At 38.3% G+C, this 24,584-nt stretch overlaps 1 protein-coding gene across 1 annotated transcript; it reads left to right on the top strand.

The window, feature by feature from the left end:
- Positions 1–626: 626 nt before the first annotated feature.
- Positions 627–18,345, top strand: LOC115223222 (ribosome production factor 2 homolog). Its single transcript, XM_029793702.2, has 10 exons — positions 627–804; positions 2,785–2,917; positions 4,413–4,450; positions 5,886–5,925; positions 9,650–9,731; positions 9,860–9,936; positions 11,734–11,833; positions 12,916–13,018; positions 15,787–15,931; positions 18,142–18,345. The coding sequence occupies exons 1-10, from the start codon at positions 785–787 to the stop codon at positions 18,304–18,306; spliced, it is 903 nt and encodes a 300-aa protein (XP_029649562.1). The 5' UTR covers positions 627–784; the 3' UTR covers positions 18,307–18,345.
- Positions 18,346–24,584: the final 6,239 nt, after the last annotated feature.

Below are 24,584 nucleotides of genomic sequence, written 5' to 3'. Positions count from 1 at the left end.
GCTTTAAAAAAATGATAAGGGATTTTTCGGTTTGAATGGTAGTTTTTTCTAGCGGTGTCATATGAAATTGTCACCCATAATTATGACCCTAGAATCGATCTATTGCCTTTCAATCTCTTTTAGGGTTAGGGTTAGGGGTAGGGGAAGGGTATCTTTTTTTTTTCAGAAATGTAAAGAAACCTAATCTGTTTCTTAAACGAGGGACATATTCATACGGCACAGAATGTTTTTACCTCAATAGACGTCATTGATTGGTTGAAATTGCAGAAATTGAAGAAGAAAAAAAAAACAACATATATCTTACAAACTATAGAATTTTCTCAATAAAGCCAAGAGAAAAAGATGTTTTATAAACACATTCTACCAGTATACGAAGTTTAAAATTTTTTAGTTACCTAGAAATTATGTTAAAAACTGCCGTTCAAACCGAAAAGATCCATGATAAGTATTAGGGTCGATTTATTTCACTAAAAATTCTTCAAAGCGGTGCCCCTGCATGGTCGCGATCTAATGCCTGAAACAAGTAAAAGATAAAAAAAAAAAAGATAAATGTGATTCACATAACGATCCTAATTTCGTAAATCTGCGGCTCGTCACGTTCTGTAGTATAGCAACATCTATGACATCACTTCCTGGATGTGGCCTCTGTGAACCACGCACGTGTTGTTTAATTTCAGTCTGGCGATAATTAATAATTAGGAATTAACGCCACCACATCACACCTGTACGGGCATCAATATACTCCTGCCTATTTATTGATAGCGGATTCCATCGATCTGTCAGAATGGTATTGCCGTTGATTGTGTACGTACTAAGTTTTCATTTATCTCATGTTTTAATTGCAAAATAATGTTTAATGAGGAAAACTATGTTATTTCCTTTCTAAAACTTCGATTTATTGTTTAGATTTTTAAAGAGTGAAAATGTAGTTATAAAAGTAAACTAAATTTATATACACACACTTCAAATGCCATCAAAACATTCATACGTGGTTATATTTATGGACCTAGGTCGACTTTGCCTTTCATCCTTTCGGGGTCGATAAATAAAGTACCAGTTACGCACTGGGGTCGATATAATCGACTTAATACCTATGTCTGTCCTTGTTTGTCCCCTCTGTGTTTAGCCCCTTGTGGGTAGTAAAGAAATAGGTATTTCCTCTGCCATTACATTCTGAGTTCAAATTCTGCCAAGGTTGACTTTGCCTTTCGTCCTTTCGGGGTCGATAAATAAAGTACTAGTTTCGCACTGAGGTCGATGTAATCGACTTAATCCCTTTGTCTGTCCTTGTTTAGCCCCTTGTGGGCAATAAAGAAATATATATTTATGGACCTAGTGACCATTTGGAATGAAGACATTGAAACATTAATCTTAAGACAACCGATGTTTGGTTTGTTTACGTCCTTGTACATTGTCGGTTCGGCAAAAGAGACTGATGGAATAAGTACGGGGCTTTAAAAATGTACTCGGATCGATTTGTTCGACTCAAATCCTTCAGGGCAGTACTCCAGCATGGCCGTGTCGAATGATCGAAACGAGTATAAGATAAATGCTGACAGTCGTTTTAATATGTGATTTTGGCGGAGGTAAAGAATACGCACACCACCCGTTTTCGGCCTAACCCTAACCACCCGGTGTACGTATTTATTCTTTACCTTCGCCATCATTTTCGAAGAATTCGTTTAGAAACTATGAACCATACACTAGAAGTTACTACTTGAGGGCAGTGGTCCCGGTGCGCGTACTCGCTCATCCGCGCTAGCTAGTCGTGACTAGTCGATCCTTTGTGTTTTTTACTTTATCTTTTTGTGTTTTATTTACTTTGTTTAAAAAAAAAATTATTTTGTGTTTTTAGGTTGTCGTTGTAGGATCGACTAGTCACGACTAGCTAGCGTGTATATGCGAGTGCGCACACCGGGACCACTGTTCTCAAGTAGTACCACAATAGAATTTATGATGAAAGTGGCTACAAGTTGAAGGAAACAAGGCCAAATAATAGCGATGTTTGTCACAAGAATATCCGAAAGAATACATTGTCTGAGAATAGTAAATTGAAATTGGAAGGAATTCTAATGGGGATTTTGTGTGTGTGTGGTGGGGGTCCATTATTTATGCGTCAAAATAGAAATAAAGCAATTTTCCACTGGTTCTGCTAGAAATAATTATAATAATGGATTCAAGTTTTAGCTAAGACCAGCATTTTTTAGTGGGAGGGAGTAAGTTGATTATATCGCCCCAGTGGTACTTTATTTCATCAATCTTGAAAGGTTGAAAGTCGACATCAGCAGAATTTGAACTCCAAACATAAAAGAAAGAGCTGGAAGAAAATGCCGCCAACCATTCTGTCCAAGATGCTAACGATCCTACTTGCTCATGGCCTTATTAATAGTAATAGCAGTTTAAAATTAATATCGACTGGTTTCTGTGCCGGTGGCACATAAAAAGCACCATCCGAACGTGGCCGATGCCAGCGCTGCCTTGGCTGGCTTCCGTGCCGGTGGCACGTTAAAAGCACCAACAGATTGTGGCCGATGCCAGACTCCCCTGGCACCTGTGCAGGTGGCACGTAAAAAGCACCCACTACACTTGCGGAGTGGTTGGCGTTAGGAAGGGCATCCAGCTGTAGAAACACTGCCAGATCAGACTGGAGCCTGGCGCAGCCTTCTGGCTTCCCAGGCCCCGGTTGAACCGTCCAACCCATGCTAGCGTGGAGAACGGACGTTAAACGATGATGATGGTGATAATGATTGTAAATTGATTTTTTATCCTTCTCCTCTTTTGTAGACCTACCAAGACCCAGAAAGGGAAACGAGCCTTGGAACGAAGGGAACCGAAACTCTTTGAAAATACCAAAGTGGCCATGATTATCAAAGGAGGGAACACAAGTGAGACTGTCACGAAAGCTTTGAGAGATATCGTAAGTGTTGTTGTTGTTCTTGTGTAGTCTTTCAGGTCTCCTCAGACCATTAAATCTCTGGTGGTGGAGGCACATGGCCTAGTTGTTAAAGCAGCGGACTCACGGTCGACGGATCGAATCTCAGACCGGGCAATGCATGTGTTTATGAGCAAAACACCTAAGCTCCACACAGCTCCAGCAGAAGGTAATGGCAAAATCTTCTGTTGACTCTTTCGCCACAACTTTCTCTCACTCTTTCCTCCTGCATCTTGCAGCTTACCTGTGACGGACTGGCATCCCATCCAGGTGGGGAACCTATATGCCAAGAAACTGGGAAACCGGCCCTTATGAGCCAGGCGTAGCTCGAGAAGGAGCAGCATATCTCTGGTATATGGCTTATTTCATGGCATATGAGATACACTAATTTATAAGATACACCTCAGTTTTGCTAGGCCCCTCCTTAACAACATCATCATCCTTGTTATCATTATTTAATGTTCACTGTCCCATGCATGTGTAGCGGTATCTGATATCCTCACTGTTTGAGAGACACAGCAGGAATGATCTCGTTTGAGATTACAGCCATCTTTGGCTTGGTTGTTCCTGTTGTGTCCACTGATCTGATTGGTTGACATGTGGCGCGATTTTGCGCCACTGTCCAAAACCAACCAATCACGGCCTTTGGTGACACTGTTTTTCCTAGGCTTTGTTTGAGCCATTTCTCCTCAATATATAGGGCTTGCTTTCAGTATACAGGGTCTTTGACTCTAGACCTTTTAACCCTTTAGTGTTCACATTAATGCTTCTTCATCCACATTGTTTTGAATTAATCATGCATTATCTTGTAGCTATGAGATTTTGATGAGGTTGCTGTTCATTTTTCAAACGATATTGTAGGGTTGGTGTGAGAGACCAGACCTGGCCAGTTTGAACATAAAACAGGCAGAATACTTTTGGCAAGATATGGCCAGTTTAAATGCTAAAGGGTTAAGGTCCAGTCTAGTCACTGACCAGCACCGTACTCAGCCATGTTTCAGTTTCCAGCGACAGACAGAACATCTTTTATCTCTGCCGCCGTCGTCACCATCATCGTACCAACTTTACGTCGTCTCTACCATCGTCAACTTCAGATGGACTGTTTTATTTGGTGAAAGTTTCACCCTAACAGCGTGGGTCTGTGAAGTTGGTACGATGATGGTGACAACGGCAGCGGATATAGAAGACGTTCTGTCTGTCGCTGGTGTATAATAACGTCGTTGTGGCTGAAACAAGTGAAAGAGTATATATTCTATAGGAATTATTGCCAGTACTGATTTTGGTATTGTCTTATAAAAACATTTAATATACTTCATAGTATATTATAGATGCATAATGAAATATTATGTACCTACAAATCATTAGTATTAACAATGAAGTGATATTGAACCAGTGCTTGTGTTATTATTGTTGTAATGACCCTCCCAAGAAACAAGATTAATAATATTGTTCCTTAATTTTTGTTTTTTTGTTCTTGCAGTATATCTTGAAGAAACCCAATTCAGTCATGTACAAAAGGTATGTGATTTTAAAAAAAGTCTTTTTTAGTCTTTGCTGGTTTTTACATCCATTTTAATTTCCTTGAGAGATTAGAGAATGTTTTTTTTTTTGTAAAAATCTTTTATTCTCCTATTGGTCTCATTGGACTGTGGCCATACTGGGACACACCATCTATGATATAATTGATTATAGACATGGCTGCGTAGTTTAAGAAGTCTGCTTTCCAAACATATTGTAGCTCCATGATTGATTCCCCGGTACTACTTAAAAAGAGTGGTCCCGGTGCACGCACTTGCGTACTCACGCATCCACTCTAGTTAGTCATGACTAGTCAATCCTCCAAAGTAAATAAAACACGAAATAATAATATTTTTAAACAAAGTAAATAAAACACAAAGTAAGGATCGACTAGTCACGACTAGCTAGCGCGACTACGCAAGTGTACGCACAGGGACCACTCTTCTCAAATAGTACCTGATTCCCCTGCTCAGTTCCTTGACTCAGGAAATTTGAGTCAACCAAGAAAATAATGAAGAACTTACTTAAATGACTGTCGTTATTAAGCTTGGGCACATGGCTTAGTGGTTAGAGTATTCAGCTCACAGTTGTAAGGGCATGAGTTCGATTCCTGGCAGTGCACTGTATCCTTGATTTAAAGTTTTGCCACAAGGGCAGCCATTTTGGGGGAGGAGATGAATCACTTACATTGACCCCAGTGTTTCGCTGGTACTTAATTTATCGACCCCCAAAAGGATGAAAGGCAAAGTTGACCTTGGCGGAATTTAAGCTCAAAATGTAGCAAAGATCAAAATACTGCTAAACTTTACATCCTGCTCACCATTAACGATAATAATAAGACAAGATTTTGTGCAGGCGTAAGAGTGGTTGTGTGGTAAGTAGCTTGCTTACGAACCACAGGGTTCCGGGTTCAGTCCCATTACATGGCACCTTGGGCAAGTGTCTTCTACTATAGCCTCGGGCCGACCAAAGCCTTGTGATTGGATTTGGTAGACGGAAACTGAAAGAAGCCCGTCGTATATGTGTTTGTGTGTCTGTGTTTGTCCCCCTAACATCGCTTGGCAACTGATGCTGGTGTGTTTACATCCTCGTAACTTAGCAGTTCAGCAAAAGAGACTGATAGAACAAGTACTAGGCTTACAAAGAATAAGTCCTGGGGTTGATTTGCTCGACTAAAGGCGGTGCTCCAGCATGGCCACAGTCAAATGACTGAAACAAGTAAAAGAGTGTGTTAATGATTCCACTAGCTTGCCTCCCTAATATTTTTTCCATAAATTGCAAATTACATGAAGGAAGAAAAATAGAGAAAATTGGAATAAACAAATGTTTGTCTGGAGAAAATTCCTGTATTTGAAGTATTTATATATCTTTGCTATTAAATCATGCATATAATAATAATAATAGTAATAATGTTTAATTATTTTTGTTTTCTTAGGAAAAATATTATTCGGCCATTTGAGAGTGAAAATTCTTTGGTAAGTACCGGAAATTTTAGAGTTTCGTAATATTTTGATTGATTTATGGAAATTATCCAAGTATAATTTGTGCAGGCAATGGCCGTGCAGATAGGAAGCTTGGTTTGTAACTATGTGGTTTTGAGTTCAGTCCCACTACACAGCACCTTGGGCATATGTCTTCTATTATAGCCCTGGGCCAACCAATGCCATGTGAGTGAATTTGGTTGATGATGAAAACTGTCTAGAAGCCCATTGTATGTGTGTGTATATATATCATCATCATCATCATCATCATCGTTTAACGTCCATTTTCCATGCTAGCATGGGTTGGACGGTTCGACTGGGGATCTGGGAAGTCAGAAGGCTGCACCAGGCTCCAATCTGATCTGGCAGTGTTTCTACAGCTGGATGCCCTTCCTAACGCCAACCACTCCATGAGTGTAGTGGGTGTTTTTACGTGCCACCGGCACAGGTGCCAAGCGAGGCTGGCAACAACCACGATCGGATTGGTGCTTTTTACGTGCCACCGGCACGGAAGCCAGTCAAGGCAGCGCTGGCATCGGCCACGTTCAATATATATATATACACACACATATATATAGATAGGGAGACAGATATATCATCATCATTTAATGCTGGTATGGATTGGATGGTTTAACAGAATCAGATGTGTCTGAGTGATTATGATATATATGTAGATATAGATGTGTGTATGTTTCTTTGTCCCCACCATTGCTGTTTGACAACTGGTGCTTGTTTGATTACGTCCCCGTTACTTAGTAATTTTGGCAAAAGAGACTGATAACATATCAAACTTAAAAAATATCTACTACAGTTAATTTGTTCAACAGTGACTCAGCATAGCCACAGTTCAATGTCTAAAACAGGTAAAAGGTATAAAACAGGCGATTTAAAAATTCCATGCTCTAAGAATTTGTTCAGTGACAACAGGTTGTAAAATTGAGTTTAACCCTTTAGCATTCAGATTATTCTGTAAAATGTAAAGCTTATGTATTCACACCATGTAAAATTAATCTTGTATCATTTCATGGCTTTGAGATTTCAATGATGTGATTCTTTATTTTTAAAATGACACAATAAAATAGCTATGAATGACCATATCTGACTAGTTTGAACATAAAATAGGTAAAATATTTTAGCTGGACATGGCCGGTTTAAACACTAAAGGGTTAAACTTATTTATGTTGCAACTTCGAATTTGTAATTAATTTTATTATAAATAGAGAAAAATTGGAATAAACGAATGTTTTTTCTGGAGAAAATTCCTGTATTTGAAGTATTTATATATTTTGCTATTAAATTATGCATTCATCTTATCGTGGATGTCATGTGAGGACACCTAATACTGTTATTAGCCTTGAGAGATCTCATATTGGAACTTCAAGCATAAAAGTATACCCGTAGATTGTGGCATTAGCTGTTTAATATTCATACCAGTCATATCCGACCCAAATATTCTACTTCAGTGGTTCCCAAACTATGAGTTGCGACCCACAGATGGGTCGCAAAAAGTTATTAAATTACGCATTAGCTTTGATTACCTGCTGTCTATCGAGATAGTTCAAGACTTATGTTTTCAATACCAGACTTGTTGTTTTATCAAGCAGTAGGCTTTTTCACGAACTTAACAAATCAGAGGTTGTCATTTTCTCAAGTTATTTATTCGTACATAATCGTAAAAAGGAAAGGCCTGTTTTTACCTATTTACAGAGAACTTTAACTAGGTGAAGTATAATACTGATTGAGCTGATAACAGGTACTACTTCAAGGTTTTGTATTAGCGTTAGTATTTACACATAAGGTATAGAGACGTTGAAAACAGTTATAAAACGTTTTGTTTCACATTTAATATAAATAGCAAAAAAATTAAATAAAGAAGACATTATGGATTTCACTAGTAAGTTTATAAATTCTTTAAAAAGTATAGAAGGGATCACCAGGGGGCTCATCCTTCTCACAGGCCTCACTGAAGATGTAATCTGAAATAGATTTGGTAATTTCATTAATGTTTTTAATCAGTAGAGTTAATTGGGTCGTCATAAACTGGTGTGATAAATAGTGGGTCGCGACTCTAAAAAGTTTGGGAACCACTGTTCTACTTGTTTTATGATGAAACCAACCAGATCAGGCTTCATATATCTGCCCTACAACTGTATTCAAAACATAAGCTACCACATCGTTGATATCCGAAAGCTATGAGATAATGCATGATTCCTTCAAACCAATGTGAATGAAGAACCTTTTACAGTTCAATGCTAAAGGGTTAAAGCACACACATGGATCATCACAGACAGGAATAGTCTGTCGTGGGCGCCAGGACTCCCATATCGCATGATTTCAGTCTGTTGGAAATCAATGTAAGGTATCTGGTTACCAGTCAAATCTCACTACTATGATATATAAAACATCAGCATCTTTTTAGACTCTGAAGTCACAAATAGCCAGCAAGCTTATTAAAAATTGGTTATTTGAGATGCCATCTCTCCCACTGATGATTTCCAGTTGAATGGAATCATGTAATGCTAGAGTTCCAGTGCCCATGACAGGCAATTCTCATGCTGTGATCCATGTGTGTCCTTTTAGACTGCTGTGATCCATGTGTGTCCTTTTAGACTGCTGTGATCCATGTGTGTCCTTTTAGATACCAAGATCCTGAATGAAAAGATTTCTCAAGGTTAATAACAAGCATGCAATGTTTTAACAAGACACCCATGTTAAATTGGATGTAAAGATTAGCTTTTTGTATTAACCCTTTAGGATTCAGATTATTCTGTCAAAAGTAATACTTTTTCATTCACATTGTTTTGGATTAATCAAGCGCTAAGAGTACCATATGAGTGAGATCGTTGCCAGAGCAACAAGCTGACCTCCATTCCGATCGCACGTAAAAAGCATCATTCAAGCGTGATCGTTACCTGCGTCGCCTTACTGGCACTTGTGCTGGTGACACGTGCAAAAACATTCGAGCAAGGTCGTTGCCAGTGATGCTGGACTGGCTCCTGTGCAGGTGGCACATAAAAAACACCATTTGAGCGTGGCCGTTGCCAGTACCATCTGACTGGCCCTCATGCTGGTGGCACATAAATATTTCTTTACTGCCCTCAAAGGGCTAGACCTAGAGGGCACAAACAAGGACAGACAAAGGGAGTAAGTCGATTACATCGACCCCAGTGCGAAACTGGTACTTTATTTATCGACCCCGAAAGGATGAAAGGTAAAGTCGACCTCGGCGGAATTTGAACTCAGAACGTAACGACAGACGAAATACCGCTAAGTATTTCGCCCAGCGCGCTAACATTTCTGCTGGTGGCACATAAAAGCACCCTCTACACTCTCGGAGTGGTTAGCGTTAGGAAGGGCATCCAGCTGTAGAAACTCTGCCAGGAGTCTGGTGCAGTCATCTGGTTCGCCAGATCTCAGTCAAATTGTCCAACCCATGCTAGCATGGAAAGCGGACAGTAAACGACGATGATGATGATGATGCAGTATCTCGTGGCTTCGAGATTTCAATGATGTGATAGTTTAGTTTTAGAATGACATTGTAAGGTAGGTGTGAGAGGCTAGATCTGGCTGGTTTGGACAAAAACAGCCAGAATATTTTGGCCAGTTTAAATGCTAAAGGATTAATACTACTTTCAACGCTAATAATTCATTTTTTAAAATTCTTTATTTAACTTTAATTAATTATTTTTTAATCTATTTTTATTATTTTCAATTTCAGGATTTTTTTTCTGGCAGATCTGATGCTTCCTTGTTTTTGTTTGGCTCACATTCCAAGAAAAAACCTGCAAATTTAGTCTTTGGTAAAGAATTAATCTATTGTTGTTATTTATTATTTCCAAGATAATCTTTGTATGTGTGTTTTTCTTCAGAAAAATACCATTCGCTATATTTGATCCTTTTTTTTTTTTTTTTTTTTTGTATCCTTAAGGTCGATTTTTTGATCATCATGTGATGGACATGATAGAATTAGGAGTGGAAGAGTTCAAATCAATGATGGATGAGAAGGTAAATACATGAATTTGTCTTTGAGGAAGTCAGCTTCTAATTCATATTTGACATTTTTTGTCCTGTGGCATGAAACATTGGGACATGCCAGCAGATGGTTTTCAAACCATTTAGCATAAAGTCACAGTCAGCGATATAGCATGCAGCAAGCCTTGTTCGGTATGTGGCATTGAAAAATCACAATGATGACGAAACAGAGATGTCCCCAAAAAGGGACCTGATGTGAGTTGTCTCATTTGCCTATGTGTCTTCAGTTTTGTTTTTATATATAATTAATCATCATCATCGTTTAACGTCCGTTTTCCATGCTAGCATGGGTTGGACGGTTCAACTGGAGTCTGGGAAGCCAGAAGGCTGCACCAGGCCCAGTCTGATCTGGCAATGTTTCTACAGCTGGATGCCCTTCCTAACTCCAACCACTCCGTGAGTGTAGTGGTTGCTTTTTACGTGCCACCAGCACAAGTGCCAGACGAGGCTGGCAAACGGCCATGTTCGGATGGTGCTTTTTACGTGCCACCAGCACGGGGCCCAGGCGATCCAAAAAAAAAAAGAAGGAAAATCACAAGAAAAAAACAATGTAAGGGGGTGGTACATGCAAAGTATTAGCAAACACTCAAGGAAGGAAAGAAATTAGTTTTACATTTCAAGCAAAGCTCTTTGTCAGAAACAGGATACAGAGGAAAGTCCAAGAGAAAAGAAGGCTGGAGGAAAAAAATTGCCAACACTCCACATGTTGTTACATTATATTCCATCATGAAAGACTGGAAATGCATTACACCGCTTGCATAACAGTGACACTCATTTACATCTATTTCTATTATGTCATATCAAGACAAGGAGACTTGCTGCTTCCCTTGCTGAAAAGGATTGGCCCACATGAGCCCCATGCTGATGCCATGTAAAAGCATCTGTGTTGGTGCCAAGTAAATACCTCTTGTACTGGTGACAGGTATAAATCATCCATGCTGGTGCCACATAAAAAGCACCCGCTACACTCTGTAAAATAAGTTGCCATTAGGAAGGGCATCCAACTATAGAAACCAGGGCCAAATCAGACTGGAACCTGGTGCAGTTCCGCTTGCCAGCTCTGATCAAACCGTCCAACTCATGCCAACATGGAAAATGGACATTGAATGAAGAGGATGATACATGATGGACTTCGACACAGTTTCCTTCTACCAAATTCACTCGGAAGGCTTTGGTTGACAGCCCCAGGTGTCACAATTTGGGACTGAACCCAAAACCATGCTGTTGGGATGCAAACTTCTTACCACACAGTCTATTGGTTTATTGATTAATTAATAAAACTGAACCAAGCCTAACTAATGTGTGTTTTATTGGTTAAATGATGGCACTCTCTGAAGTATAATAATATCAACACTTGCTTATTAAACAGCAAAATTCTTGCAAAACAAATTCAAAAATGTTGGTTTGTTGCCAACTTAATGTGGCAGTCCCACGAAAGGGAAGAGTGCTACTGCTGTTTAGCTCCAAGAAACACCATCTGAATGCTGGCTTTGTTGGGTGGAGGTGCTTATCTCCCCTGTTTGAGAACTTAAGGACACAGAACTCTTGTGTCCTTAGAAATGGTGTTTCTTGGAGCTAAATAGCAGTAGCACTCTTCCCTTTCCTGGGACTGCCATATTAATGGCAACAAGCCATCACTTTATCGTGCTGCTACTGCATAACTCTCTCTGAGAGATTTAGGAATGCAATATTTCTAAAATTCAAAACTGAAAAGTAATAATAAGAAAAAAAAATCAACTGATTTTTAAAAAACTATTTCTTCTTTTGCAGAGTTCCAAAGTCTCTTTGGGAACCAAGCCATGTCTTTTATTTGCTGGAGATCCATTTGAACAAGATGCTGATTATGTACGATTAAAGAATTTATTTGTTGGTAAGTTATTGTATTGATGATGACATCCTTTTATTTTTATATCGATTCAATATTTCAAATATTTGACAGGCATGGCTATTTGGTTACTAAGTTAGTTTTGCATCTGGGTTCGATCCAGCTGTGTGGCATCTTGGGTCGACCAAAGCCTTGTGCATACAGTTTTGTGTGTATTTCCTTGGAAAGTCCTTCTCTTGATGTCCAGGTTGCCCAAGCTGGCAGGAACATTAGCACACCAGGCAAAACGCTTAGCAGTATTTTGTCTGTCTTTACGTTCTGAGTTCTATGTTTTTATCTTATTGTTCTAAACACACTCCGTTCATGTATTTCATTAGCTGTTTTGTAGGATTTAGGAAAACAAAAAACAAAAAATACATATGGTTTATAACAAATATTATGATCCATTCCCAAAGATGATACAACATTTCCCTGTCTTCTACATCATATTTGTGAGTGTTTATGTGTCTACTACGTAGGTTTACATATATCTTGATACTGTGTGAACTGTGTCTCCGTTGACGAGCTTCTAGTATGAGGTTACAGGAATGTAAACTCACCAAACATCAGTTGTCAGCGATAGTGGGAGACAAACACAAACACACACACATTTTTTTTTTTAGAAGCACTCCGTCGGTTACGACGACGAGGGTTCCGGTTGATCCGATCAACGGAACAGCCTGCTCGTGAAATTAACGTGTAAGTGGCTGAGCATTCCACAGACACGTGTACCCTTAACGTAGTTCTCGGGGATATTCAGCGTGACACAGAGAGTGACAAGGCCGGCCTTTTGAAATACGGGTACAACAGAAACAGGAAGAAGGAGAAAGTTGTGGTGAAAGAGTACAGCAGGGATCACCACCATCCTCTGCCGGAGCCTCGTGGAGCTTTTAGGTGTTTTCGCTCAATAAACACTCACAACGCCCGGTCTGGGAATCGAAACCGCGATCCTACGACTGCGAGTCCGCTGCCCTAACCACTGGACCATTGCACCTCCACGTCACACACACACACACATATATACACGTCTAACAAATCCACTCACAAGGCTTATGGATAATATTTCCATTCTTTGTCTTTTATTATAGACTTCTTTCGTGGTGCTGTTGTCGATAATGTACGTCTGGCTGGGTTGGAACATGTGATCATGTTCGTTGCAGCAGATGGCAAGATTTACATGCGGAATTATAAGTAAGTCATTTTTATATATGTACACAAAAGCCCTGCTCTCTCTCCCCTATCTTTTTGGGGATCTTTTCAGTTTGAACGGCAGTTTTTTCTAGCAGTGTCATATGAAATTGTCACCCATAATTATGACCCTAGTATCGATATATTGCATTTCAATCTGGGAAAGGCATTTTTTTTTTCTTCACAAATGTAAATAAACTCAATCAGTTTCTTAAACGAGGGACATATTCATACAGCACAGAATGCTTTTTAACTCAATAGACGTCATTGATTGGTTGAAATTGCAGAAATTGAAGAAAAAAAACAACAAATATCTTACAAACTATAGAATTTTCTCAATAATGCCAAGAGAAAAAGATGTTTTATAAACACATTCTACCAGTATACGAAGTTTAAAATCTTTTAGTTACCAAGAAATTATGTTAAAAACTGCCGTTCAAACCGAAAAGATCCCTTTTTTTTAAGTTACATTAGTTACAGTGTGTTTGGTAAGGTATTGAACTACTGAAGCTAGAATATTGTAGCTGTTTAGCCCCTGGTCAACTGTATTCAAATAAACCTTTGGTCAAAAATGTCCCTGTCCCCCCACACCTCATCCATTTTTTCTAATGGCAAAGTCATTTAAGTCAAATAGAATATTTTGCAAAACTTTTTTTCACTTCACTTCACTGTGAGTTCAAATTCTACTGGGGTCATTTTTCATCAGTCATCAACTCCTGGATTTTATTGTCTGAAGTCCTAGGGGGCTTGCTACCTGGCTTCTATGGTGCATAAATGACCAAGATTACTGCAGTACCTCTGAATGAAATGCCAGTCCATTGCAGGGCCACTCATTTGCTGCTTAGTGAACTTGTGCAATGTGAAATGAAAAGTTTTGTTCATAAACACAACACACCTTCCTGTCAGGGAATTGAAACCGCTATCTCGCAATTGTGAGTGCAGCATTCTAATCACTTGGCCAGTCACCTTCACTTTTCATTATTCCAGGTTTAGTAAATACAGAACCAGTCCAGATTGGTGACATTGTCAGTGTCTTTTTTTTTCTTTTATTCTTTTATTTGTTTCAGTTATTTGATTGCGGCCATGCTGGAGCACTGCCTTTAGTCAAGCAAATCGACCCCAGGGCTTATTCTTTGGAAGCCTAGTACTTATTCTATACTCAGGTGTAAAAAAGTAACCCTGTAATGGCCTGGCATCTCATTCAGGGAGAATATTGCGATCTCGGTCCCACCACATACACCATGGAAACCAGGTAACTGGTCCCATCAGTCCTAGAAGCCAAGACGGTAATATCCAGGTGTTGGTGGTGATGACAACGACAGTGTCAGGCGTGGCCAAATGGATAAGAACACTGCTTTGCAATCATAAGGTCCTGCTTTCAATTCAACTGCATGTACAGCATCTTGGGTGGGTGTCTACCACCAGGGTTGATTGGTTTGATGGAAGTTGGGTGGCATGGGCGGAATGGATTGTTGCTTATAATCCAAAGGTCCGGCTTTGACTTATGTCGTTGCACTGAATCTGTCTGAAAATTATGTCAAGAATGCTCATTACCTATTTCTTTATTACCCACAAGGGGCTAAACATAGAAGGGACAAAGACAGACATAGGTATTAAGTTGATTACTTAAAAGGCGGCGAGCTGGCAGAAACGTTAGCACGCCGGGGAAATACTAGCGGTATTTCGTCTGCCGTTACGTTGTGAGTTCAATTCCACCGAGGTCAACTTGCCTTTATCCTTCAGGGTCGATAAATTAAGCACCAGTTACGCACTGGGGTCGATGTAATCGACTTAATACCTATGTCTGTCCTTGTTTGTCCCCTCTATGTTTAGCCCTTGTGGGTAATAAAGAAATAGGTATTAAGTTGATTACATCGACCCCAGTGCGTAACTGGTACTTAACTTATCGACCCCGAAAGGATGAAAGGCAAAGTCGACCTCGGCGGAATTTGAACTCACAACGTAACGACAGACGAATTACGGCTACTCATTTCGCCCGGCGTGCTAACGTTTCTGCCAGCTCATTACCTGTGGAATACTCAGCCACTTATATGCTAATCTAACAAATCAGTAGTTCTGCTGATCAAACACCTGAATGTCATCATCATGGCCTGTGCAAGAAATAAAATCAGGATGGCCATATCTGGAGTTCTTTTGACCATCATGTCTTTAGGATCAGGAGTTGACCTGGGCTCAGGCATAGTCAATAGCAGCAATATGAACCCTCTTTATTTTTTTACAATTAAGTACTTTTCATTAGAAAAGTTATGCAAGTATAAAAGACTTAATATATCTGATGGCTTAGAAGACGCAAGAGCATATTAGATGCAACCCAATTTTGGCAGCAAATATTTGGGGACAAATGTTTTTAGTGCATTAAAGCATGTAATATTGGCCCAACTTCACAGATAAAACCCAGGATGATTTTTTGACCCTAGGTATCATGTAAAAAGCAATGGTGCTGGTGCCACACAAAAAGCACCTCAATAAATCTACATTTGATCTTATATGATATTTAGTAAATATGAAACGTCATGAAAATTGTTCAAACTGAAGTCCTTCTTAAGCGACACCTTTTTTCCATTCGAGTCAATACAGAATTACAGAGAGTATTTATGGAATTTTGATTCAGTGTCGGGTGACTTTTGGCCAGCCCTATATGTTATTTAATAACAGTTTGACTTGGTTCCATATTTCTTATTTTGTGTGTGAACACACAAACACATATATATTTAACTTGAGTACATTTTTTTTTTCTGCTTTATTTCTAGAATATCATTGAAGAAGTCTGGTTCCCGCACTCCTTATATTGACCTCTCTGACATGGGACCATCATTTGAGTTTGTTCTCCGGCGGACAAAACTGGCAACAGATGCCTTATATAAACGTGCTTGCAAGCGTCCAAGGGCTGCAAAGGTTTGTTCTACTATTTGTCATCATCTTCCTGTTGTTACCTGTGCATGTCTCAGCATTGCTGACTTGTGGAGCTTTGTCAAACAGCTGTCATCATAAGTAGAATGGATCTTTCTTGGCCAAGTCCATCATGAGGGTTACCTTGCTGCTTTAACCCTTTCATTACTGTATTTATTTTGAGATGCTCTGAGTTTCTTTCAATTATTTTAAATATAACAAAGAATTTAGTAAAATAACATCGTTATAATTAAGCTAGTGTTAGGAACATAAATTGTGACTAAGGTTTGGTAGAAGATTTTAATTCCAAACTTATGAAAAGAAGACATTTATACTACAGAACCAAAGCCAGTTTTAGCCGGTTGGTAACGAAAGGGTTAATTGAGCCAGGAATGTTTGGCAGTATTCCTCTGCGTGGTGGTCATGGACAAAAATGGTTGTGTAGTAGAGACTTTCTTCTTTGGCTAAGACCACATTGATTTTGTTTCGAGTTCCACTGGGAAAGGATGGTTGAGGATGGAGAGGAGTGTGATGTCCTCCTGTAATTTGTTGAAAGATCAATGAAAGTTGGTAAGAATAAACAGGTCTGTGCTCAGTAAGTGTCTGTAGGCAGTGGCTGCTTACTCTGGGGATGTGACGTTCATCATCCTCATCACCATTTAACATCCTCCGTCCAAGTTGGCATAGGTTGGACGGTTTTACAGAAGCTGGCCAAGCAGAAGCCTGCATCGTACTTCTGTGTCTTGTTTTGGCATTATTTTTATAGCTATACACCCTTCCTAACACCAACCACCCAGCAAAGGGGGCTGGGTGCTTTTTACGTGGCACTTTGAAATTTGTTGTACGTAACTTGTGAAGTGCTTATCCTTAGTCAAGAGAGATCTTCATCTACATACATATATAAATAAATATTCATAGATCTGGATCCACAACTATATATATATATATATAGATAGATAGATAGATAAATATAAGCATTGGATCTTTTCGGTTTGAACGGCAGTTTTTAACATAATTTCTAGGTAACTAAAAAATTTTAAACTTCATATACTGGTAGAATGTGTTTATAAAGCATCTTTTTCCTTTGGCTTTATTGAGAAAATTCTATAGTTTGTAAGATATTTGGTCTTTAATTTCTTGTATTTCGGAAATTTCAACCAAACAACAACCGTCTATTGAGGTGAAAACATTCTGTGCCGTATGAATATGTCCCTCATTTAAGAAACTGATTGGGTTTATTTACATTTCTGAAGAAAAAAAGATACCTTTCCCCACCCTAACCCTAAAACAGATTGAAATGCAATAGATCGATACTAGGGTCATAATTATGGGTGACAATTTCATATGACACTGCTAGAAAAAACTGCCATTCAAACCGAAAAGATCCTAAGCATTTTCTTTTTCATTTCAAAAGAGGCTCCAGTGACCCAAATTATTTATTTTTTATCAAATCATTCAAACATAACAGGAGCTGATTGCAGTCATTACAGACATCCCCATTCTGTGAATGAAAAATTTTAACACTAAACAAAAAATGTTGCTGTTAGAGAAATTTACAGAAGGCAACAACAAACGCTAAAAACCATTGGACAGTTACCAGGAGTAGGTTGTAATTTGTCCAGCAGTTTCTGAACATCCTTCAACCAGCAGTAAAACCCTCCATACAATCTGCTAATGAAGCTTAGTGCATCAGTTGTGTTACCTTGTCTAGATCCTCCAAACTTAATAATGACACAAGATTCCCCATCAGAAGAATTTCATTCCCAGAATAGTTTTGAAGCCAACAGATTTTTTGTCATTTGAAATTTTGAAAGCGCTTCAATTTCCTCTCTTAATTTTGCCATGACCATCAAAATAATCTGAATGGCAAGCATTGCAAGTAGGTAGAATCTACCTTGTCACATGTCCAACATCATATTGATACTTAAAAAGTTGGGAACTTGGTTTCGTCATTGCGCCACAAGGGAGAGACTAAGAATATTGTTTTTATTCTGTGACAAATAAGTGAACATAAAAAGTCTGCTGTAATTCCTGTCTAGGAAAATACATGGAGATCTTGTTTTATTAGTTAAATACTTTGTAATGTATACCAAAATGTGCTCACTACTACATAGTATTACTGCAATATAGAATCTGGGTATGGCAGGGCAGCTCTGCAAGTCTAATATATATTAGAATCGTTATGTAATATTGCTTTTTAATTCTTCCTTTTTCAGATCCAGAAGAGGAAAAATATAGCACATGATGCCTTCCGCAATAAGACTGGCCGAATTCATATGGAAAGACAAGACTACAGCAAATTACAAACACGCAAAGTCAAAGCGTACAAAGCCAGGAAAATTATTGAGAAGAAGAAAAAGACAGTTTCAACTGAAAATTAAAAGTTCAAGAGAAAATCTTAATAAATTTTGTAAATATTTTGTCACTTTCTTGGTTTCCATTCTTTCAGACACAATGCATTTGAACGCATAAATACCGACTGGAACAATATTGAATTTATCATATTACCCAATAGGAAAGTAGTTGAATAAGAAGTGGATTCCCATTATTTTCCAAACCCTGTGTGTGTGTATGTGTGTAATTCTTCAGACATATATTTATATATAATTATTATTTGAGGGAATAAAATCCAAACTTACAAGGAAAAAAATTCAATTTAGAAATACTAAATCAAATCTCACACAATATAATATATATATAAAATAATTAGAAAAAAAACACCTTTTATAAATTCAAAATGAACAATTAAATTACACCACCTAGAAAATTACATATAATAGAAAAGTTAAAATTAAAATAACAATAAAATGTAAAGAATAAGTAAATTGCAAAAATAATAATAATAAAAACATATTATATGCGTTTTTATTATTATTTTTGCAATTTACTTATTCTTTACATTTTATTGTTATTTTAATTTTAATTTTAACTTTTCTAGATGGTATAATTTAATTGTTCATTTTGAATTGATAAAAGGTGGGTTTTTTTCTAATTTATATATATATATATATGAGTGAGTGAATGATCAAAAGACATTTAGTTGGAGTTACATGTTATTTAATAACACATAGGCCTTAGAACCAAGTAAATAATCCATATCACTTCCGGACCAATAACAATTATGTGATCTGAGTTGACAAAGCGATGGCCTAACATCTAGAAGCCACCTTGAATTTGTCTCACATCCTGTCACTCTATCTTCAGATGTCAATTCCGCCGAAGTTGACTTTGCATTTCATCCTTTCGGGGTCGATAAATTAAGTACCAGTTACACACGGGTTGATGTAATCGATTTAATCCGTTTGTCTGTCCTTGTTTGTCCCCTCTGTGTTTAGCCCCTTGTGGGTAGTAAAGAAATATATCTTCAGATGTTTGATGAGGGATGTTCATTCCACAAACCTAGAAATCTAAGTTACATGGAACCAAGTCAAACTGTTATTAAATAACAAATGCATTCCTTTCCTTCTTGGGACACAAAACTCTACTTGTGAAGACCTGTTGAGGCAAGTGAAAATCAAAATCGATCAACATCAATGGAAATTGCAGCTGTGATACCAGTGCCGGTGGTACGTAAGAGAACCATCCGAACATGGCAGTAGCCAGCGCCACCCTGACTGGCCTCCGTGCCGGTGGCATGTAAAAAGCATCATCCAGTTGTGGCCGTTTGCCAGCCCCGTCTGGCACGTAAAAAGCACCCACTACACTCACGGAGTGGTTGGCGTTAGGAAGGGCATCCAGCCGTAGAAACACTGCCAGATCAGACTGGGCCTGGTGCAGCCTCCCAGACCCCAGTTGAACCATCCAACCCATGCTAGCATGGAAAGCGGACGCTAAACGATGATGATGATACAGGGTTGGCCAAAAGTCACCCGACAGTAAATCAAAATTCCATAAATACTCTCTGCTGTAATTCTGTATTTACTCGAATGGAAAAAAGGTGTCACTCAAGAAGGACTTCAGTTTGAACAATTTTCATGATGTTTCATATTTAGATGCTTTTATTAAATACATTCAGTTGTTAAACATTAAAATATTTTGAAATTAGATGGTTTTGATTTACTGTCGGGTAACTTTTGGCCAACCCTGTATATATATTGTGGCTACCAAATTCCATGCATAAGAAATTGCTCAACTCGAGGCTGTAGCAGAAGATACCAGCAAAGTGTAGCATATTGAGTGGGATTGAATCCAAAATCATATGGTTATGAATACCCTCCATCAGGTATTTGCCATAGTCTGAACGCCTTACTTCCCTGGGCATGGACACATTGAAACTTCAATGTCTGGCAGCCACCCATAAAATTATTAACCATCTTACGAACAAGGGATTGAATCCAAAATCATATGGTTGTGAAGTAAATTTCTCACAACCTCAACTCTGAAAATAGAGACATGGTTTATGAGAGATGTCATGTGGGATTTAGTGTAGCAGCTGTTGGTTTATCTCCCCTCCCATACAACCATTCATCTAATGGAGACGGGTGATTAATATTTTTAATTAATTGATACAAAAATATGGCCCAATCGTTATTGTTTACTTCTAGATCAATCCTGATCAAATAGATTTATAATGGAAGGAATTCTGGCCATGACCATCCCCTCTTTTTTTTTGTATTTCAGTGAGTGACTTTGTTATCCAATGTATCCTGCTTTTATGCGTAACGGAAGCAATATTAGTTTAAAATAGCCATCTGTGTATTATATTTAATGCAAATACCTCACAGAAAGCTAAATAAACTGCTGTATTTATCTGAATATAGCACCTCTGATGAATGTATTGTGTTAAATAACACATGAAAATTGTCCAGCAGTGGTGGTAGTCAGAATGTTAGATGTGTTAATTTGGCTTTAAGTATGATACACAGGTGACTGTCTTATACTTTATTTAACCCTTTAACTGTGAAATTAAATTCCATCATTATTTCAGTAATTATATTAAATATTTTACTATAAAATATAGAATTGATATTTTCTGTAAGTCGTGTCTCCATAAACTTGACATATCTTATGTACAATAATTCTGTTCATGACATTCCTCAACAGATTGGAATATAAAGCTACTTTCTGCAGTTAAAAGTAATGAAATTTTGAGTGGATCTGATTTCTGCAATAAAGGTTGAAATAATTTGAGGGAGGTTTGGTTGATATTTCTTGTAGGGGGATTAAATACAAAGAAGCTCCCATTGCCTGTACATGGTTACCTGGCCTGTTAGAAATAGTATCTGAATTGTCCTCAAATCACAATAAGGAAGGACACTGGATTCTGGATCCCTTGCTACATTTATGTCTTAAGAAAAAATGGGAGAATGATCACTACTAGAAACCTGTGATCATAGGTATGTTGGATCAGTACTAGCCTGGGGTTAAACACCTCTACCACTAACATCTTGAGTCAATAAAGGCCCATCTATGTGGTTATGTGACTAACTAGAAATAACAACCGAGTCTCCAAGTTACACTCTACATCTTAATATATGTGATTTGATCCTCAGTTTGCTGTACATTAAAAAAAAAATGATGGGTGGAATACTTTTGATCAGGACTGACCTAGGGCTAAACAAGAATACCAACAGAAGAAATGTGAATAAAAACACTAAGATTTCAGAATTAGAAAATACAAATTTTATTTTTCCATTTAACATAAAATTAATGCAAAAGTTAAGTTTCAGTAATTAAGTTTTCTTTCCTTCAAAAATAGAAATATGTTTTTTTGTTGTCTTTTTTTTTTATTTTGTATGTTTGTGCACACATGTCTTGTCAAATCTGAATAAAAGTTATTAAAACTTGGGCCAATCTATGACAAATTAAATTTAATACCTCCAAATGTGTCATAGGAACAATTGGCCTTAGAAAACAAGACTGGTCCCATTAGCTCAGTACCAGAAATGGTAAGACCCCGTCCGAATAACATTTGGTAATTAAGCAGTCAAAGTGAAGCTGAATAATGAACTGAAGGCACATCCAAGATGAGAATGGTATAATAGAAGGTATACCTTATCTTCATGTGTTTATGAAAGTGTGCTGTGCGCGAGAAGACCCGGCAGAACAAGTGAGACCATAACCCGTGGCCTTCTACATGGGATGGAGCCAGCCTACGTATGCATACCTTCCCTTCTTGGGACACAAAACTCTACTTGTGAAGACCTGTTAAGGCAAGTGAGGATCTGAATCGAAATCGATCAATGGAAATTGCAGATATGTTACCAGTGCCGGTAGCATGTAAGAGAACCATCCGTTTGTGACCGTTGCCAGCACCGCCCCGACTGGCCTCGTGCCGGTGGCACGTAAAAAGCACCATCCGTTCGTGTCCGTTTGCCAGCTCTGTCTGGCACCTGTGCCGGTGGCACGTAAAAAGCACCCACTAGACTCACAGAGTGGTTGGCGTTAGGAAGGGCATCCAGCTGTAGAAACACTGCCTGATCAGACTAGGCCTGATGAAGCCTTCCAGCTTCACAGACCCCAGTTGAACCGTCCAACCCATGCTAGCATGGAGAACGGACGCTAAACGATGATGATGAATACATACACACACACACAGATTATATCTGTATATATCATCTTTATTTTAACATTCACTTTTCTTTGCTTAAATGGGTTGAACAGTGTTTTTTGAGTCAGATTTTCCTTTGACCGGTGCTCTCCTGTCAACAACCTCACCTGTTTCCAAGGGAGTAATATTTCTCATGGCCAGACATGTTTTCACAAATTATCAGAAATGAATGACACTCGTTCACAACAATCACAAGATGTGACAACAAGGAGACACACACACAAACATATATATATATGTAGAGCCGCCAATGGCCCAGTGGGAGGGCCCAGCGAATTTGCGGTGGGGATCGTAGGATCACGGTTTTGATTCTCAGACCAGGCGTTGTGAGTGTTATTGAGCGAAAAACACCTAAAGACTCCACAAGCTCCAGCAGGGGGTGGTGGCGATCCCTGCTGTACTCTTTCGCCACAACTTTCTCTCACTCTTTCTCTGTTGGCGTGCTTGCTTAGCTAGCGGGATGGTGTCATTTGCTATTTTTAACGAATAAAGTTTCCATTGCTAATAGCAAATTTTTATTTAGCTGGCCGACTAATTGTGACATCAGTGATTTTTCAGTCACAGTTTTTTCCATATTAGAAGGTTGGTAGTGGATACTTGCTACTGACAAGGCTCAAAGCAGCAGAAATACATATTAAGCTATGCCAACATTGCTGCTGGGACTATTTTCATCTGCTTCTGATATTTGTGTGCTTTTTAACACTACACGTCTATAAGAGATGCTCTTTTGAGGCAAATACCAGTTTAGCACGCTTTCAATGTTATAACTAAGTGTGATATACAGATTGCTATTTTAAACAAATACTGCTTACATTAATCATACTAAATGTGTGTGTGTGTGGAAGCATGTGGCTTAGTGGTTAGGGTGTTGCACTCATGATTGTAAGATTGAGGTTTCAATTCCAGGACTGGACAATGCATTGTGTGTTCTTGAGCAAAACACTTCATTTCATGTTGCTCCAGACCAGAAGGGAATATATATTTGCCACAGAATCTGGGAAACTAGTTATATAAGCCTATGTAGCAGGGGAAGGGTCCCTCATCCTTATGTATATATTTTAGCAAGCATAACTGCAGTGTTCAGAAGTGCATGTGCACTGTGTGGCACCTTGAGCAAATGTATCTGCCACAGATCCAGATTGACCAATAACTTGTGAGTGAAATTATTCAAATGGAAACTGTACAGAAACCTGCTATATATGCACTTGTCAAAGATCAATAAAATAAGTACCAAAATAAAAAAAAATATTCAGTATGATTGACTAAAACCATTAAAGGTGATGCCCCAGCATGACCATACTTCAGTGACTTAAAATGAACAAAAGCCTTTAAGAATATATGCAAAAACAAAAAAAGAAGAGAGAGAAATATATATTTCTATATATATATCTCTATTAAAATGCGTGTGGTGTTAGATATAGGTGTAGACTTTGTTTCACTGAATTATTGGAAACCCTAAAACGTTTTGGTTATGTTATTAGTAAATGCAATGAAATTTGGGTAAAATGCTCACACAAAATTAAAAACTCTTTTTTATACTTTAAGCCTGGTAGCTAAAATGCCTTGATTATCAGACTATTGGGGTATCCAAAGGCTGCATAAGCATCAGTGTGTTTTGCTTATGTTTTCATTAAATTCTTTGGAGTATTTGTGTAGATATGGAATGTGTGCAGCAGTACTATATATGTGGAGACTTATATTGGGTGGATCAATTAGGTGGCTGTCCACCATGTTAGGGTGCTTTTGTGTATGTTTGGGTCAAACCCATTGGTGGATTCCCAGATATTGGTGGTGGGACAGATAAATTTGAGGAATTAGTGACTATAGTAACAATGAGGCATGTAGGTATGCTAGAATGTATTTCCTTTCATGTGGGCATGGATTAAAAATTTCATATCAGCTATTCAAATAGATGTCTGAGTACTGAGAGTTCTTAATACGGCTCTTTTTCTCAGTTAGACATAATCTGCACTTCCTGCTCCTATTGAAGTAAACTTGGAATTTTTCTAATATTCTCCACTTTATGTTGTATTCTATGGCACTCTTTCAACTTCCACATGTACTTGCCCAGGGTTGTGGTGCTTTGTTTCTCCAGGATGTTGAAATAGG

This window comes from Octopus sinensis, linkage group LG22 (genome assembly GCF_006345805.1).
Source record: "Octopus sinensis linkage group LG22, ASM634580v1, whole genome shotgun sequence".
Lineage (NCBI taxonomy): Eukaryota > Metazoa > Mollusca > Cephalopoda > Octopoda > Octopodidae > Octopus > Octopus sinensis.
The sequence above is the reverse complement of the archived record's forward strand: the minus strand, read 5'-3'. Positions and strand labels throughout refer to the sequence as shown.

Bases quoted from the DNA above. Each gene is read 5' to 3' on its own strand.
- LOC115223222 (XM_029793702.2), top strand. From the start codon at position 785: ATGGTATTGCCGTTGATTGT. The intron at 4,451-5,885 runs GTATGTGATTTT...TTGTTTTCTTAG, and splicing joins AATTCAGTCATGTACAAAAG to GAAAAATATTATTCGGCCAT. The intron at 5,926-9,649 runs GTAAGTACCGGA...TTTCAATTTCAG, and splicing joins TTGAGAGTGAAAATTCTTTG to GATTTTTTTTCTGGCAGATC.